The sequence below is a fragment of the Ptychodera flava genome, chromosome 6 (assembly GCF_041260155.1).
Source record: "Ptychodera flava strain L36383 chromosome 6, AS_Pfla_20210202, whole genome shotgun sequence".
NCBI lineage: Eukaryota > Metazoa > Hemichordata > Enteropneusta > Ptychoderidae > Ptychodera > Ptychodera flava.
In genome coordinates this window covers 22,929,125-22,948,864 of record NC_091933.1, presented here as the reverse complement: position 1 = coordinate 22,948,864, position 19,740 = coordinate 22,929,125, and the positions used below count along the sequence as shown (strand labels likewise).

At 39.0% G+C, this 19,740-nt stretch overlaps 1 protein-coding gene across 1 annotated transcript; it reads left to right on the top strand.

The window, feature by feature from the left end:
* The first annotated feature begins 1,746 nt into the window (after positions 1-1,746).
* On the top strand, positions 1,747-10,956 carry LOC139135193 (histidine--tRNA ligase, cytoplasmic-like). Its single transcript, XM_070702463.1, has 14 exons — positions 1,747-1,919; positions 3,371-3,409; positions 4,317-4,436; positions 4,711-4,806; positions 5,083-5,208; positions 5,754-5,861; positions 6,130-6,228; positions 6,450-6,543; positions 6,883-7,010; positions 7,260-7,332; positions 7,809-7,894; positions 8,190-8,372; positions 8,521-8,667; positions 9,801-10,956. The coding sequence occupies exons 1-14, from the start codon at positions 1,899-1,901 to the stop codon at positions 9,861-9,863; spliced, it is 1,383 nt and encodes a 460-aa protein (XP_070558564.1). The 5' UTR covers positions 1,747-1,898; the 3' UTR covers positions 9,864-10,956.
* The last annotated feature ends 8,784 nt before the right edge of the window (positions 10,957-19,740 follow it).

Below are 19,740 nucleotides of genomic sequence, written 5' to 3'. Positions count from 1 at the left end.
ACCCTACGAGACAGCATCTCCCAATTCAGTTAGAAATACTACTACGTCAAAGAAGAGGTAGAAATTCCTTCCTCTCTGTCCACATCTCTCTCTCTCTCTCTCTCTCTCTCTCTCTCTCTCTCTCTCTCTCTCTCTCTCTCTCTCTCTCTCTCTCTCTCTCTCTCTCTCTCCACGAAATGTGTAAAATGCTGTGCTAAAGGTCGATCAGTTGGTCTAATCGGTATTTGAGATGGGTATGTTTATCACTTTGAAAAAGAGGAGCGCCATATTTTGTACAGGAGGGGGCTCAGGGAAGGGTTACATTCGGAGGTGAGGAGGCGTGTCCCAAGTTCTACGCCCCCCGTAATTACATGTACTGCAGGCGAACTCACCCTCACAAAGTATACAAGAAACTGTACGGGGACGAGACAATAAACAATGACGTTGGCATGCTCTATCTTTAGAACAACTGAATAACAAAAAAATACAGTTTCAGTCATTTCCAAACATGAAAAAAAAAAAAAAAAAAAAAAAACACGAAACGTGAAAAAGTAATCTATGGAAACAGTATCTTTAGAAATTGCGTCAAAAAGGTTGAGTTTTCTCCCAAACATTGCAAATCATTCGTAAAATATATTTGCGGCCTGCTCTACATGATGAAGGTGCGATATAAAGTGAAAATATGCAATAATGAAAGAGGAACTGAAGAAAATTCCGTAAGCTGTTGAATTAATTAAACAATTTGTCGTATTTTCCATTGGCTATGTTGATCGGTTTATATGCTATCATTGGCATCCAGTCAAATCGGGTTCATCCAGGTAACGAGTAACAACAACACTTGGCAAAAATCCAAACAATATGTGTTTTTAATATGTTTTTTTTCTTTGGCAAATGTTTTGGGTGGCCTCAAAGTTCACCCTTTGAAAACAAAATGCTGAATGTCATTCTCTGCATGGAGAGACTGAGTAAATGAACTGAAACAAAAGTGCAGTAATACTGTCTGTTGAAGAGATGCAGTGTCAGCACCCAGCAGTGGCCTCGGAGTGATTTCCAACACCAGGCTAGTCTGGTTCCCTGCCCCCTTTCCTTTTCGTTAGCGCAGCGCAGCCAGCGGTAGAAAAGGGGCAGGGAACCAGACCAACACCAGGCACGGACACGTCAACGTTGTCCTAAACGTCACCGTTGCATTGTGGTACGACACGTACGACAAGCCTTCTTACGCCCCGACGCTCGTTTCTCAACTTTGCGAGCAAAGATTGACTTTTGTAAAGCGGAACAACTATGCATTCCGCTATGGTTGCGCACAGTGTTTCATATGCAGGATATACGACTTCTCGACAACATAATTAAAAATTACATAATTACATTATGAAACGATCCGGCTGATTTCGTGTAACATCACTTGTCAAGCGAAATTATATGTACTGAGCTGATACTAACTACCGTTACCTTTACCCAAATGAAAAGTACACTATTGGGAACTTGACCACTCGTTGAGAGTAAAAATAAGTAAATTAAATTTCAACTGCTTATTTTACATCAAGACTTTGTGCAGTTAACTTTTTTGGACAATTGTCACTTTTGGGCCCCTGCATGGACGGTGTGACTTGGAATTCGAAGTGATCACACCACCACGGCTCATTAAAATTGTTGCTTTCGGTTTGCTTGTTTTTTTATAGCGGTGGATTTTCATGACGTAATCCACAGACACTTGTTCCCCCACTACTGTCTATGCGTAATCACATTATTAAAATTAGCATTTACTGCAGCTTTAGCAGTAGAATCTCACCCGCGAACGACGTGTTCACCCCCGTGCTGACGACGCCCTCTACGATGCCAGAGCGACTCTTAAGGACACCGGTTTTCACCCCAATTCATCATTCTTTGTGCAGTAGCCAAGCCAGTGCAAGAGGACAAGAATGGCTGAACAAGAAGACAAGGTAAGTGTCATTTAGTAATGGTTTTATTTCGCTTGATTTGATCAAGACGATTTGACGCTGGCGAGAACATGCATAGCAACGTTACAAAACTCGTCACATTCCTTCAATAGCACGTGTTCATTCACCGAAATTATATATCATAATTATATATCATCTGCAAGAAGTGAAGGCAAAGTTTTATTCAAGTATTTTGCTTACCAACGGCTGATTAATATCAGCCAAATTTCATTTGTATGAATAACACTTTTGATGTGACAAGTAATGTTCACTTCTGAGTACAATGTTGACATAGTCCACGGTGGGACTGCGAGGTCATACCTGCCATGTCGAATTATTTCGAATAAAACGTTCGTTCAGAAAATGTAATCACTTTTTCACACTGATAATTTTGTGTGATGCTGGATAGGTCTGAGTGAATCAACGGTCGCCAATAAATATTTACAGCCTCGACACAAACAAAAACAAAAAAGAAAAGAAGAAAAAAAAACTGACAAGCGAGCGGACAAAATGATAGTTTTCAGTCGCAGTAATTTTCATTTGACGTTCAGAACACAAGTGTCTATTTCAAATATTGTGGAATCCATGACAACTTCACTGCCTATGCCACAATAAGCTGATGCAATCTCGTTTGCATTTAATACCATGCACCCACTGCGGGTACACCGGCGAACGATCAATATACAAGGAAAACATGATCACGTGACCCGGGGTCATTCATCGATGAATGATGCAATATCTGAGAGATAGCGGAACTTGTATATGTTTTCAGTTGGCCATCTCCTCGAGCAGTCACACCAACTTGGCACATAATGCACTTTATAACATACAGATACTTTGCAAAAATAATCACTGAACGAATACACAATGAATCAGACCATACCAAAAAAACGTTCAAACATACAACTCCTAACATAATTTAATAGCCAATGTATGGGGCCAGTTTCCCTTATAATGAAACTCAGGCGCGCTGATTAGGAGTACGAACTTTGCCACACAACTTGTTGTCAGCTTGAAAGTCTAGCCCAGTCTGTCTTGTGACTAAAACCCGTTGCAGTCGTGCGGACTGTCTGTGTCGTCTGGATGTTTTCTAAAGAATACCCACGCCGACATCATGTCACGTAGGCTTGACGATGGGCACAAAACGAAAGTGAAAGACTCGCAATTTCGTCTTCGCCTCGACTTATGGTCACGGGTTTTGCGCAAGCACGCACATATCAATCGATAATTACATGTAACATTCGAGCCCCATGACTGTTCAGTCGAGTCAGAATCTACTATTCCGATTTTAACAGATAATCAGCAATGCTTGATACAATGAATACCTACGAACACAGTGGAATACACTTCGAAAACGAGGAGAATAGAGATTTTTTGTACATATTTTAATTATCACATACTGAATACATAAGGGAATGACATAATTAATATTTTTTCATTTTGTTTCCCCTTAGGCCGGTGACCAACAGAAATTTGTCCTGAAATGTCCTAAGGTATGTTTTGCACGTTGAACAAATCGAAGATCTGACCAATGAGTTTTCAACTCTGTCGGGTGCAGAGGTCATCGATGGGCAGATCGAATGGGTTTAACGATCATGCGTGCATGCTCACCTGGGAACTTGGAACTTTCGATATTCAAATATCAGGGTTTTTTTCATTTTTCCACTAAAACTTTGAAAAGGTACTCTGCATCTTTCTTCCCCCTACATGCTATGATTACTACAAAACATTCTTTTCTCCGAAAGATGTAACTGGGAAGAAGCTCATTGAATAACATCTTATTAATTAAATTGGTTTCATTAAATGAAAAAATTAATTAATTAATTAAATTAATCAAATGACCCACATTTTCCTCAGCGTATCAGTTGTTTCGGACACCTTTTCCATCCTTTTCTGATCTGCAGCTTGTCTGGACGCCCATTGAGCAAATGAGGTTTTCAGCGCCTTTTTTGTGAAAAAACCCAAACTCTACTAGATTTCCCTATAGAGTTAATCACGGTTACTCTAGTCTAGTAACCGTGAGTTAACCGTGAGTTAATGTTGGGTGTGGCCGCCATTTTGGAATCCAACTGTTGGTAGTTTTAGGTAATTGACATCTCTAATCCTAAACTTTAAGGAAAAAAAGACAGTTTTAAAGTCTACTTGGGAAAAGTTTTGAAAGAAAATCAAAGTTTTCTATCTGAGAGCGCGTATGACCGTATGTTACGTCAGATGCACAGTCGCTTGTGAATCGATACACGACCGATGTGTGATATGCATTACCTACTTTTCTAATGCATACCACACAGCGGCCGTCGTGTATCGATTTACAAGCGACTGTGATCAGACATGCTGTTTTTGACCTCTATGAGTGACGGCTAAAGTTTCATTGATAAACTTTCCATTTTGTTGCAAATGTAGGGCACGAGGGATTTCGACCCTAAACAGATGGCCATCAGGGAAGGCGTTTTCAAGACAATTACTGACTGTTTTAAACGTCACGGCGCCGAGACCATTGACACACCGGTATTTGAACTGAAGGTAGGTGACCTGACCTGACTTGGTAGGGTCACATGTCATAACTGCGTGAAGGCTTGTGTTATGCATAGGTGTTAGAAAATCGTAAGGCTTAATTTTTCATCCATTCCCAAAGTCGCCAGTAATGCAAAAGCGATTAGAGTTAAAATCAAAAGCAATTTCTTGACACCAAGTATAGAAATTCATTTATCAAAATGAGGGCTGGTTTTTAAAATACGATGTATGCGAAAATTCTTGCTACAGTATGTTGCATCATATGATTTTTATCTCTTGGCAGGAAACTTTGATGGGTAAATATGGAGAGGACAGCAAGCTAATATACGACTTGGCCGACCAGGGAGGAGAACTTTTGTCGCTTCGTTATGATCTGACGGTATCCTTTTGCTTTAGTGTGTAACGCGCCTTCCCATTGGTGGCACGTACGTCAAAGCTCTGAGGCCCAACTTATTTTAATGGCGGCGAATCGTGAAACAAAAAACAAAAAAAAATCATCAAGCTTCTGTACTTCAAAAAGTACAAAAGGTTTATCCACAGACATTGATTTGCTTACATCTAAATTTCAAAGTAAAATGTACCCCACGGAATTCAAAACCCCAAGTCACGATTGTATCACTGTAGCAGCGTACTCCCTAACTGTAGCAACTATCAGGTACCGTTTGCCAGATATCTTGCAATGAAGAAGATCACCAATATCAAGAGATACCACATCGCAAAAGTCTACAGGAGAGACAACCCAGCCATGACGAAGGGGCGATACAGAGAATTCTACCAATGTGTAAGTTTTTACTCCCTCATCATGAATGTATGTATGTATGTATGTATGTATGTATGTATGTATGTATGTATGTATGTATGTATGTATGTATGTATGTATGTATGTATGTATGTATGTATGTGTGTGTGTATGTGTGTATGTGTGTGTGTGTGTGTGTGTGTGTGTGTGTGTGTGTGTGTGTGTGTGTGTGTGTGTGTGTCTGTCTGTCTGTCTGTGTCTGTATGTCGCCTGCCTGTCTGCCTGTCTGTCTGTCTGTCCTCTGACATGTACGTATATGTCACCTAAGCAAACTTAGGCGGACATTTCCTGAGACGATACTTGTACCTTTCTGTTGATTTCATTGAGGAACGCATGCTAAAATAATGCGAAGGCATAAGTAAATTTAAAGTATAATTTCTTCAAAGCAATGGACGGTTTCGATATGCATTTATTACTTGAAGTAAGTATAACAATACGGTTAAAATGGAGCTGTAAATATAAACAAGGTGTCATGGTCACTTGTTTGAATCTTCAAAAATTTTGATTGCATGTTCTCGAAACGACAGGACTTCGACACTGCAGGAGCCTATGACGTCATGATTACCGACGCCGAAGTCGTGAAGATAGTTGCAGAGATTTTGTCAGATCTTGAGTTGGGTGACTTCGTCATTAAAGTAAGTTATTGCGGTCAGTTTCTTACGTTGTATCACGGTTGGCCGCTTGGTCATGGCAATTCCGTCAAGTTCAACACCCCTAAATGGCGAGAAGAACACAATCATTCGTTATGATTCGATATGCTTGTGACAATGTCGCGGTAACATCTTAATAGATTTAGTCTGTCTGTGGTTACATGTAATTAACTTATGTGGAGACATGTGGCGTGTTAGGCCTCCGCAAACTGTAGATTGCCACGTTTGAATAAACATTTCTTCCTCTTTTTAGGTCAACCACAGAAAGTTCCTTGATGGTATGATGGCTTGCTGTGGTGTGCCAACAGAAAAGTTCAGAACAATCTGCTCTGCAATCGACAAACTGGACAAGGTATTAAAACACTGTCAGTTTCTTTTTTGCAATACCGAGACTCTTTGAGATGAGATAGTGACTATAGCGCAACTATCAATGACAGACTGTCAATGGTTTTACAGTTAGAATTTGGAAATGCTTCAATGATCGGTGAAACAAACGATCCCGGGCGACGACTGAGCACGAATACTATCATATTAACATATTATCAATATTCCCGCACACCGTTTTCATTTCAGACGCCCTGGGAGGATGTAAGAGCTGAAATGGTAGACACGAAGGGTCTTGATGGCGCCGTAGCCGACAAAATTGGCACTTTTGTCAAGCTTACAGGTGAGTAAACTATGAAATTCGAGTGTGTCAAGACTTCTCAGGTCACCGAGTGTCGAGACTACCCACGTCGCCGAGTGGCAAAGGTGATCAAGCGATGTACAGTGACCGTCGTCGCGGTATTGAAACAGATTTTTGAAAACATGACATAGCTACGTCGCATATCAGCACTTGGGTTATTTACCCTAACTCAAACGTCTCCCATTTTCTGGGGCAACCGACTAGTTTATTTCGAGAAATTATTATCGTAAGAAGTTTTACTTATTCCTCTCATCGCAAACAGATTTTTTTTTGGCTCCCTGTAATATTTCATAATTTAAAGGTAGCAATGTACTTTTCCAGGTCGTGGCGAACTGATCGACAAGCTTCTAAAGGATGACAGTATCTCGAAGAACGAAGAAGCTGTACAGGCCCTTGAAGAGATGAGAGTTTTCTTCAAGTATTGTGAAACCATGGACATCACAAACAGGGTAAAAGCTAACTTTCTATGTCCATAATAACAATTTAATCGTGTGCTGTGTCATGGCGTGTACTCCAATATGAGTGCGCCTGTGCTGGAGTGAGTGCGCGAGTGTAACTACTTTGTCTGCCATAGTGGACTGCATTTTATTTGAAATGTTTGAATTCGTCCAGTGTTCTCGCATCTTCTGTTTATGGTTTTATGTGACTCTGAACCATGTTCACTCGATGCAATATAGTTTTGCGTCTTACTGTTTCAGGTCTCATTCGATCTCAGCTTGGCCCGTGGTCTTGATTACTATACAGGGCTAATTTACGAAGGCACACTGACAGGTGAGACTTGACAGTGAACTTATGCCTGTTGCAGTCTATCGCTGGTTTTTGTAGAGTTTTGCATTGGGAGCACAACTGATATAATATGTTTTCCCAAGAGTTCCGACTAAACTCATGTAGCACTGGAAAGACTGCAACGTGGAGATAATGAGATGTGGTCACATGTTTTGTTTATTCCTAGCTCTACAAAAACTCATAGAAAAGATCTTCAGTTCAACTGTCAACATATTTTCAAAATTTATCAGTATGGGCAACAAAAAGTTCAGAGAGAGAGAGAGAGAGAGAGAGAGAGAGAGAGAGAGAGAGAGAGAGAGAGAGAGAGAGAGAGAGGAGAGAGAGAGAGAGAGAGAGAGAGAGAGAGAGAGAGAGATCTGTGGTAAAATGCATTCCAATGAATGTGCTATAGCTGTGTCATCATATTCATTTACATCGCATAAATCCCGCAGTACTTGATGGAAATTACTTTTCTCTCTCAGATACTGATGGGAAAGGTGTAGGTTCGGTGGCCGGTGGCGGTCGCTATGACGACCTGGTCGGAATGTTTGATCCCAGTGGAAAAAAGGTATGGTTGTTGGGATAGAATCACTGTACATGAATTAGAAGTAGGAGGAATGTCAAAAGTTCAGGTAGCAGAGCAGACAAAGGTACTTGAAGGCCCTTCAGATGTTTTCATGAATGGTATCATTGGTATGGAAAGAAATTCTCCTATTGGTCAAAATTTTAGTGATTTATTTAAGTAAGAATCCCTTAAAAGAGTCTTCAATCAGCGTAATATACTTTGTAAATTTGAAACAGGCTCGATTGATCATCTTTCTGCCTCCTAACTATTTGTTCCCTGGTTTATTGATGTTGTGAAGGTTCCATGTGTCGGCGTCAGCATTGGCATCGAGAGAATCTTTTCCATCATCGAAGCCAGGAAGTTCGCCTCCGAAGAGAAAATCCGTACAACAGAAACCGCCGTCTTGGTAGCTTCAGCGCAGAAGGACCTGTTGGACGAAAGAATGAGATTGTGCTCGGAATTATGGGGAGCTAAGATCAACGTAAGCAACATGTTTTCTGCTGAAATGTATACTTAGTGACATATACCATGTATCACGTGACTAAAACAAAGGGTTTTGTTTGTACTTGTTTATTTTGATTATTTGGCTGGTTGTCATGATCACAGTATTCTGCTTGTACCTCTTACAGGCTGAGATGTCCTACAAAAAAGATCCCAAGTTATTGACACAGATACAGTATGCTGAAGAGACTGGCATTCCCTGTGTGGCCATCATCGGCGAAGATGAAATGAAAAAAGGGATCATCAAGTTGAGGAATACAAAAACCAGAGATGAGGTGAGGATTTTATCCTTAATTGAGATTTTGATTTTATGGATATGCGTTTTGATCACACGAAGACGGGGAGGGGGTGTAACGAAATATGACATCGACAAAGTGAAAGTCATTCGTTTGCAGTCACCATTTCACTCCCGAAATAATTGTGTAAAGGTCCTGCAAACGTGTTGGTTGTAAGTGTAACCATTAACTGGTAAACACCACAGCAAACGCTCTATACGTCCACAGGCCAGTTTCATACTGACAATATCAAGTGGCTCGTGGACTGCAACACGAAAATGTAATTTACCCGAGAAAATTTGGATATTGCAAATACAAAAAACTTAAATTAAAACCGGGCCTGTTCTTGCTAACAGACACTACAGAATACTGCACAATTGTTAAATTTGAGGAAAATTTACATGGTCTTCTAAAAGTTGTTCACTCCCTTCCATAATAAAGGATGGCCCATCAAATATTCGGAGGGGTGGTCTAAATGAAAAAAATAAATCTATAGAGTAATAAGTGCTGAAAAATTGAAGCCATGCTGATTTTAAAATCTCAACAATATTTACGTAAAGGTCAGTCAAAAGAACACTTTGTATGCATGCTGTGCAACATCCGGAAATAACACGACTGGAACTGATTTGGGAGAATGGAATCTTCTAATTGTTCAAACTTATCAAAAGAGTTAGATGCCCTATAGCTGAAAATTGCAATATTAAAAATTACCATAAAACAAGTGAATTGCAAAAATAGAAAAGTGTAATGTGCTTAAATTTGCTGATTAAACCGACATTATCACAATATCCTTTTCTCCCAAATTAGTTCCAATCGTGTTAAATATACTTTGTCAAATTTTATGGTTCGAAAAACAAATTGTGCATCGGCATCCTGGCCACCCCTCCCAAGTTCTGATGGTTCTTCCCTTAGATGGCGATTGCAATTCACCTACTGAAGTGTCAAGCAGAAGCAATTATTTCCCAGAGGAGCCAGTTGCGATTTGATGAATAAATTATGCAAATTTCTTTGGCCGATGTCTCTGAAGCTATGAATAATGCATTGCCATTTCTTGATTCTTCATGTGTAACTCCTCTCTTATACCGAGGGAATTTCCATAAGTAATTCCTGGCGTTAATTTGATTGTCCCCTAGGTCGAAATCAAACGGACAGATTTCATCGATGAAGTAAAGAAGAGGTGTCAATCACAGGCTTAGACTGATCTTTGAAGATGTTGGACACTGAAGCTACTATTTTTGGTCCAAATAAGAGCATAGCAAGAATCTTGATATTGCATCATGTGGTAGAATTTATAGCGACTTGTGATGTTGAGGGTTATATCAGCTGAGAGTAAAATTTTAAAGGCTGATGTTCTCAAATGATATTATCTCGCTGCTGATATCAAAGGAAATCATAGTGCATGTCTATATATAAGAGTTACTGCCAAATACACGCGCAATATACAATGCATGGTGACAAGTGGCACGATTGTATTGTCTTGTAAGCAAGCGATGGTTTTTAGCCATTCATGTCTCCTGGCTGTTTGCACTGTGACGCGAACGCATTTCACTTCTAATCCCCGCAAAAACGTTGCAGAGACAAAGACGAGGAAGAAAAAGAATTTGAAATAGTCAATTTTAAGTGAATTTATATGTTGGACAGCATCAGATCAAGTAATCGGTCAATGTTCGACGTGATAGGAAATGTTCTCCACTGTCTGTTCATTCTTAAATGTACGGTGTGATAAAATTCCGCGTTCAATGTTGATGATGTGATTTAATAAGCAAGTACGGTTCTGCCTGTATTCGGCTTTGTTTATTGTGGATCTCAACAGCTACTGTAACAGTATTTAGGGTATTACCATGATGTTAAGTTCCACACATTTACAAAAAAGGCGTCTGAAAATGCAACTATCTCGCCTGTAATACTGTTGACAGCTTGTCACCGATTATTTCAAGTCTGCTGATGTCTCTGCACTTTGAAAATGAATTTGCGAAATGACATGTCGCGATCGGAAGAGAGCAAGGACACGTACTTTTCGATGAATCGGCAAACCATTCTTAATAAATCATATTGACTTTTGGCAATATTTTAATGCTACCATTGTATTGGTATTCTTATAAGTGCGAAATAATAGACGTTATTCTCTTTTGCGATCATGTTTATAGATATTTTTCTCCATAAAAATCACCTAGCGGCAAGCTCTACATGAAGGCTATAGAAACTGAAAAATTTAGCATTTGTAGTGTAATTTCCTTTATCACGTTCTTGAGTCAAGCAAAATGTCACAATAAATGCATTTAGTATTTACTTCCGTTTCCTTTCCTTTCCTTATCAGTATTTGTGTGGTATCATGTAAAACGTTTGAATATAACATGAGTATACTCGATCGTTATCATCTCGACGACAAGCTAACGAGACAAAGACTACATGTATGTTTCCGGTAACCAATTCTGAATTTCCAGTAACAAGCTCAATCTGACTTATGCTACCCATTGACTTGGAATAAAATCTCTCAGCTTCTAGAATGGTACATTTTCGCTATTCCGATAAAATGTACCTCGGAAAATATCAAATGCTAGGATTTACTATTTCTGTTTCCCAAAAGGCATGTTACCAGAAACATACATGTGTTCAAAGATTTTTGGGGAAAAAACAAATAAACAAACGACGTCGTCTGTAAAAACCGACCAGATATTTACTCGTAAACTGAACCATGCCCCCTCGTTTTTTACGCCGGCGCAAACGTTCACCCCGTGCTCAGTGGATTACATTGCTAATTAAAAATGTATGACATCAGACCTTGCAATTTCACTGAAATCGAGGTTGCACATACATTATGAACAAAATCCAGTAGCGAGTCCGATAGTATTGAATGGCGTGTAATCGGAGCCATTCTATCTTATTACAGCGTCATAATGAGTAACACGATATAACAAGATATGTATAACAAGACATATGTTGTGAGGCGATTGTATTGCGTGTGCTGTTGAAAGCCATTGCAATAATGAAAGGAAAATTGTCACAGCTTGCGTCGGATTGATTTTATATTTGACTAGGAAAACAAAATGTTTACAATAGAAGAATAAAACATCACTCGCACTTGTATGATGAAGGACCGTGATTTGTACAATTTGTTTACAATGTTTTCGGCGGTGAAACTCAGAAAAACCATTCTCAACGTACTTGTGTGATATTTGACATCCCAACCTGTATACAACAGCGTTCTATCAAAAGACAAAATAATCATTAGGCTTTTTACGTCGGTACACAACATGAGTCGAGTGAAAAATAGAGAGATAAAAATAGTAAGAAGGGATTTTACAAAAAAAAGAACAGATAAAATTTCGCAATACAATTCGCAATACAGTTTCCAACCAATCTGCATAATGAGGAAGTCATTCTTAAAATAATCGCAAGGGGTCAAGTATCATGCTAGAAACCCAAGGCATGATATGACAATAACTGTCAGGATTTACGACGTAGAATTTACGGCATGTCAGATTTTTCTTGCGCTGAGCGCATCGCACAGCAGAGAAAGAGGTCACATGGATCGTTTCTGCCAAAAAGGTTTGAGTTGGAAAGAGTAACTAAATCTGCGATTTAACAATCTTATCAAATGTTTACCCAACCAAACGTTTTAAATCAGTACTTATGGACTAGTTGACATGTTCTGATAATATATATTATAGCCCAAACAAGGGAATATGTGCCCGAGGGTAGGTGACCAGTTGCCCGACGTCAGAGATTCTCGCCGATTGCGAGAAAGCGTTATTTTTCTCGCTCCAGTCTAGGTTTATATGTCTCGGTCATTTATATCCCTAATCTATAATGAGTCACTCATTACATAATTGTCGCATTAATGCTTGTATGCTGCCTCCGTGAGCAGACATAGGCGTCTTTGAGAATACCTATGTGAGTAATGCTACCACATTTTAAGAATAGGACTACAATGTTAAGAAACTACTAACACAAGATAACAAAAAACTGGCCCACAGTATGCTCTAATCAGTTGCAGCTTGTTTCTTGTATTCGTAAGAAAAATAACGACATTTACTGTAATGAAGTGCCCTCCTTATACACAAGAAAGTTCTCGGGCAATGATAATCTATGTTTTTGTTTTATTTTTCCCTTGTTAGTCTTTGATTTTGACATATGTTTTGCTTTGCATCATGGATTTATTGAATAAAATTTGTTAAAAAATCAGTAATACAAAGTGTAATACATTTTTGTTGACTGAGGAACAAACTTCAATGTTTACGTACTAAGTTGAATGTTCAGATAAAAGACGCTACAAGCCTAACATAAAGAACAAACAAACAGAGAAAAACACGAAACAGGTGGTAACAATTAAAACGAAAGAGACAACTGAAACTGACCTCTGTAGACCACTTCCTAAAACAGTGACATACCTGCCGAACCATGACTTATTGGTTAGTCTCAGGAAGTACAACATCAATTCAAAAAATCCGTAATAGGATGATGCGTTAAAATGGGGCTTCAATGATAAGATTTTATTTGGAAATATGAAGTGTTGTATGCAACATTCTACCTGGGTGCTGCGGGCAAAATTCACAAATTTTACTGGTGTCTTAATCGCTGCTTTGATACTGTAGGGTTAAGTGTCATAACTTGCAATCCTTCAACATTGATTCACACACCTCAATGCTTGTGCTGAATATCGTGCAGTTTCCTGCTCTGTGGAACCGACAATCTATCACGGATTTCTGCTGAAATTAAACGTATTTTAAAAGATACAAAAATATTTCCGGCGCTAAAGAGAAAACATCGCCAGTGATTTATAGAACAGCCCGGCGGAAGCCTCATTTAGAAAAACGGCGCCTGTGTGTGTGACAAGCCCATGATTGGCCCCGGATAGTCTAGAACAATCACGATACGGTAAAGTTAAGACGCCCCACATTTTATATGAAACATCTGTGAACAAATTAATCTGAACAGCTGCATTTTGAATTCAAATGTAGGGTCGAGTAAACTGATAATCCGCAATTATAACACTTTTGGTATAACTCTTTAATTCCGCTGGAAGAAATCAAGCAAGAAAATAGATGTTTCTTTCCTATACTTTCATAAATGATGTAACGACTAACAAGGGTATCATCAGACATCGTATTCATTATCGCGATATTTCTCTGCCTTCACGTTGGATAGATCGATGGAGTTTCTGTCGCTCCTGATATTCATTTATTGTTCTATTACCCAGATCCTCACCATAAAGAAGATCAACAGTTCTGCTCATTATTTCCATGAAGAAGAAGAACAACAACAACAACAAAACAATGTCAAAAACGGCAGTGGCATGTGATATGAAAGGTCTCGGGGCATATGTCTAGACACATAATACCAGCGACAGTATGAATACGGGTATGGAGTCAGGTGGCACAAGGTCAGACGTAATCAGAATCCAGGAAAATGCCACTACTCTGATTGTTTACCCTCCTCGGTCTGAACTCGCAAACAACGATACACACTTGCCAGAGAATTCGGCGCCCTTAAAATAACAGGATAAAAACTGCTCTATAAACCGCGGTAGGTTGTTACGATGTGTGCACTTGAACTTGGCCCTTTCCTACGGCACGAATTAAAATCAAGGTTGCGCAAATGGGCTCGCCAAATCTGTAGACTGTACCTCGTCTATGGATTTGGGATAGCTTCCGGGACAATGTATTGCACAAGTATACCTGACAAAGAGAATACTTTGTCAAATGAACTGAATTTCCGGGTATACAGTCCTTGGCCTAGAAGGCCCACGTCGTTACGTTCAAATAGCAGTCTCCCTAATTATTTCGGATACGTAGTGTTTAGATTAATAATGGGGAAAATATATGCACTTGTGGTTGTTCACCATGCATGATTAAACAAGGGGGACCAATTGGGGCTCATTCCTTTGATAAATGTTCAAAAAAAGCCCAAGTTCAATGCAAGAATCAATAATACTTTCGTCGTAAAGCTGTTGGGAGATTTTCAGTCTGGATTTGCAGTATCTATTAGTGAAGAATTTATAACTAAAGATAATATTGATCTCGATGTTCGACCACTGGTAACGCATGGAATTTCATCACTCCCACAGTAAGCTTATTAATTTTTGTTAGCTTCAATATTCAAAATTTGTCATCAAAAAGATCCCAAGGAGACTCAAGTTTTGACGAGATTGACCAAGTACAGTGTGTTGACTTGGCTTTAGTGTCACTGTGATGTCAGCTGAAGTCCATAAAATTGATAATCAAAGGGACTGCCAAACACAATAACATGAATGAATGATTGAATGAATGAATAAATGGAATATCATGATGATTTAACAAAATGAAAGCAATGATTATTGATAGTAGACAGAGTGTTGAAACGTGATAAAAAGCAAAGCTAACGGAATTTTGAAAGCTGTATGTCAGGTTTTGGTCTTAAATATCAGACATAGTCGAATAGACTATAAGACATGCGCCATGGATGTGCAAATCTCTCTTTCGCTTTAGCACTTCACTGCGTGGCCGAGTATGTCAATATGTGCAATGGCTATATTGTTGAAATAGTTGGGGTTGGGCGATTTGGTTGTCTGAAAGACGAATGTGTTGTCTTCGCTCTTGTTGAAGGCAGTAATATAAAGTATCCTAGCTATTGAGATTAACTTTGTCGAATTCAAAAACGATGAAAATAAAGTATCGTCATATTGTCAGCATTGTGTGACTCATCAACAGTGTCTGAAGTAAAACGAAAGTTCAAAAAAATGTCAGAGAGTCGATAGTTCTGGACCCTGTGCAAGTCGGCTTGTCATGTGACTTAACTAAGTGAAGGTTCATCCCTGGATTTCATAGTAAGCCAAATCGAAAGTAAAAAAAGTACTCATGCGCACTTGCTAATTCCTCTCTGCTTAATGTTTTTGTCAGTAGACATGTCGCAAAGGCTTAAAAGGAAACGAGGGCTGATCTTTCTTTGCAGAGCAATTGTGGCGACGGATTGAAGGTTTCTTCTCACATCTCCAGCTGGACAGGTTTTGCGGTAGAATTGCAAATCTGAAAATGTGCGGAGCGTGAAGATGACATTTCAAATAGCAATGATTCCGTTTCAGCACGTCGACAGGACGGATCTACTGAAAGTTTGGCATTACATAAAAGATGCCGAAAAAAAAATTTATGTTATATCATGCTACAATGCGCCATTCTGATTGGATGCTAAAATACTGTGTTAGCAGTACTCAAACGGACCTCTGAACCAGCACATTACCTAGTTGATTCATCTGAACTGTTCAATATAAACTTAATCCGGAGGGGAAATGCGGAAACAAATATAGGGGAAGCTAGTGTTCGTTCATACACAAATAAATTGACACTCCTCAGAGTAAAGATATCATACACAAATAAGTTGGCACTTCCTCAGAGTAGAGTTATGTCTGATATTCTTTCCCAAAGTTTGGACTATAACGGACCAGGGTGTTCCAACGATGTAGACCAGGAAGTTCAAAATAACAATGTGGTGACTCCTGCGACTGCCACGAAAATTTACATCAGATGCAACGAGCAGTGTCTGAATCGGGCAACACACACTGCACAACTTCATCGCAGTTACAGTCATGCAACTTCTAGATTCAAAACTGCACGTTATCTGGTTCAGTTAACGTCCAAATTATCCATCAGAGATAGCACGCGTGACCTCCCTGTATATGTACCACTCTTGAATGTTGCGACGGTTGACGCGTACGGTACAGAGTGGGGCAAATCACATTTTAGTATGGAAGGGCTGGGAGGAGGGGGAGAAAAGCCAGGAGTAATGTTATTATGTAAATTTCTTTAAATAATTCCAGGCTCATTGACCGTCTCTCTATGAGTTATCCTCCTGCATTGGAGATTAAAGAAACCCCAGAATCGTATTCTTCGGCTTCTTATCCGGATATTTTCCTTGAATTTGATTCTAACGGCCACCTATCTACTAGGTTGTATGAAAAGAGAGAGGATTTCAACTTTATTTTAATCAATTTTCCGCTTTTTAACAGCAGCATTCCACTATCACCCTATTGTAGGGTAAACATTTTCCAGCTTATTCGTTATGCTGGGGCATGTAGTTCATATGGTGATTTTGTGGAGAGACAGAGCCATCTCCATCTCTCTTGCACACACAAGTAATGTTACTTCGGAAAAAGGCTTTTCTCTGCATTCAAACGCTTTTTTCGGCAGGTGTCACGAACTGACAGATAAGTATGATGTATATCACTTAAACGAATGATCATTGATGGCATCGGTGACATTTGTCTGTAGATTGAGACCACTTCCTATTTTGACTTACAGATTGTAGGGCATGTAGGGCAGAATTTGCTGACCCTTTTGGAAATACCTGACATTTACTTCTCAGTTGTCTTTACAGGAGGTCCATATATTTCCATCTACCAATTTGACTTTGTTGTGTGTACCGGTACTTGTTTTTTTTTGTCCATCTGCGCTGCGCTGTTTGTGTTTGTTATATCAAGTTTGTCTACTATGTACATTATGACTGTATAATGTAGATTATGGCTTGGTACTATTGTTTTAATGAAAAAAAGATTGTTCCTTTTTTAGCTTTGAAGTCTTGACCCGTTTTCTGTGTCTGCAGCAAGTCGTTTTTAACGAGTTAGTGTTCGCGTAAAATGCAGTATTAATGAAAGCAATGCGTGTGTTGTCGATAGATACTGTGTGTGTTGTCAAAGTAATCCCAACTCATAAAAATGTGCAGTCTCGGGCGCTGAAGTTCAATCTCTCAGGCGACCGTTTTCTGCATCTGGGGCTTAAAGTGACACGCAACTTGATATAATGTAATAGCAAGGTATACTTTCGAGTTTGGTTCAATTCGCGACGTATAGCACGACCCGAAAGGCGAGTGCTAAATGTCGCGAATTGTACAAAAACTTCAAATATTTCCATCAGCACATCCCATTGCCTCTTGTCTATGTTGTCGAACGAAGGCTGACTCTTATAAAAAGGATGAATATTGGAAATCGGAAGTAAAATGTTCAGAAATGAATAATGTAATGCCAATAGACATTCCTCAAAGGGCGATTCTGGAAAAAATATTTGGTAAAAATCATGCATTCTATTATGAAAAACCCATTTAGTGAATTTAACGAGTAGCGCCTGTAATTTTATTGTCGTCGCTCGAAGAATTGAGAACGTGAAGAAGAAAAGTAAATTCTGTTGGGATGATCCTGACTAGAAGACCTCACTGAAAAAGGGGTTTCTGATGAACGTCCTTTTTTTATTCCTTGCGCGCTATATAATAGTTGCGGTATTATTATGGATCTGAAGTTATTTTAAAGGCTTAAGATTAATTAAAGAGGCCGGTTTCTCGTTTTCAGTTACAGCATAAGTTCTACCATCGAGTAAAACAGCGTGAGCGTGGCAGCCATTCTGAATTTTGAAACAAGAGCACATGGCTAAAATAAAATAAAATAAAATAAAGTAAAATAAAATGTTTCTAATCCTAAAATGGATACAAAAATTATACGGTCATGCAAATTTTTTTCTTTTTTCTTTGGAAATAAAAAATGGCCAACGCCCCTTTTGGGGAAATTCAAACATGGCCGCCATAAAGTAAAATTGCTGACACTGAACAAACCTTAGGAACATTTCAGAACATTTATGGGGCATATCAACTGTTCCGTAACATGAATTCACATGTAGATGGTATGTTTCTGCTAGTTCAATTTTCACAATTCATTACATTAGTGCAGATAATATATTCATTGTGTTCATGATATTTTCTTTTTTTCAAAACTTAAAAAAAATGTTGTGACGTGCATGGTTTCATATGACGCTCGAGATAACGGGAAACAATGCACTTTTTGGCCTAACAGACACAGTGCAGCGGTAGCCATCTTGAATTTCGAGCACTGATTAAACGGAGAACGGTTGCCATTTTCATTTTCAACAAGTAGTCGACTCTGGTAGTTTTGATATCCCATCGAGAAAAATACCAGGTTTCGCTCAATTTTTCTGCAGCTTTACACATTTCTCCATCTGTTCTGTCCTGGAATTCAAACATATATTGCAATGTCCTTCACCCCCCAAAAAATCTCAAAACGAACAAACCAGTAAAAGGGGGCATGTTTTCATCTTGAAAGGATTAAACAAAGTTGTTTACAGTATGACCAACGCGGTTGGGTATATTTAAATACAGAAAACCTACACTAACCTAGGCGTATTCTTAATTGCATTATGTCCTTCACACAAATGAATAAAAATTATTGCGCCCATTATATATCCACGTCGCTATAAATTAATTCATACTCTTGAATGAACGAATGGTAATAGACGGTGTGTATGCTGAAAACAATATACTTCAATGTGTTTCCGAACACGCCAAAACTATATACATGCAATTGGACTTGTTTCAAGACACATAGTTACTCCTGATAAAAGTAATTTAATTGATTTCAATACAATAGAGAAATATGTGGCTCGAGCGTAAACTACAAAACAGTGCGGTTTCTTTTGTTCATAAAAAGGGAAGATACCTCCCCTCCCAGCAAAAATACTACCAAACTTCCGCATTTTATAGTAGAAACAGTGCAAGCCATGTATATTTTACCAGGGTACATTGAGATTGCTGATCACTCACGCGATCTTATACACACCCTGTCCATACTATCCGGCCATTTTGTCTCCACGAGGTCACTCCTTTATGGCGTGAACGTTGTTTACAACAGTAATTCAAATTATCAACGAGCCACAGAGTTTGAATCTTGTGAAGTTTCTCGCGTAGGGCCAGCAGAGATTTAGGATGTGTAAATGGGCCTGAGATGCTGTCACTCTTCTTTATAGACACCGAGTTTACTAGCTGAGTAATTGGTGTTTGAACATGCTTTGGGGAGTAGCACAATAACTTGTAAATAAGGTACAAGACAAAAATAGTATAAAACTAATCTTAAGGTACAGCTATTGGCACTTACGGTGACTGTCATTTCGAAGCTGACAAAAGTCATCACTTCCTATTCATAAAAGAAACCTTTCCTAATTTGAAAAGGTCCAACTCACGAAACATTTACCTTACCTTGGCAATAGAACACTTAACGGTTAATTTACAAATGTTCATACATTTTGTGCCGCTTAATAAGGG

Bases quoted from the DNA above. Each gene is read 5' to 3' on its own strand.
- LOC139135193 (XM_070702463.1), top strand. From the start codon at position 1,899: ATGGCTGAACAAGAAGACAAG. The intron at 1,920-3,370 runs GTAAGTGTCATT...GTTTCCCCTTAG, and splicing joins TGGCTGAACAAGAAGACAAG to GCCGGTGACCAACAGAAATT. The intron at 7,895-8,189 runs GTATGGTTGTTG...GATGTTGTGAAG, and splicing joins TTGATCCCAGTGGAAAAAAG to GTTCCATGTGTCGGCGTCAG.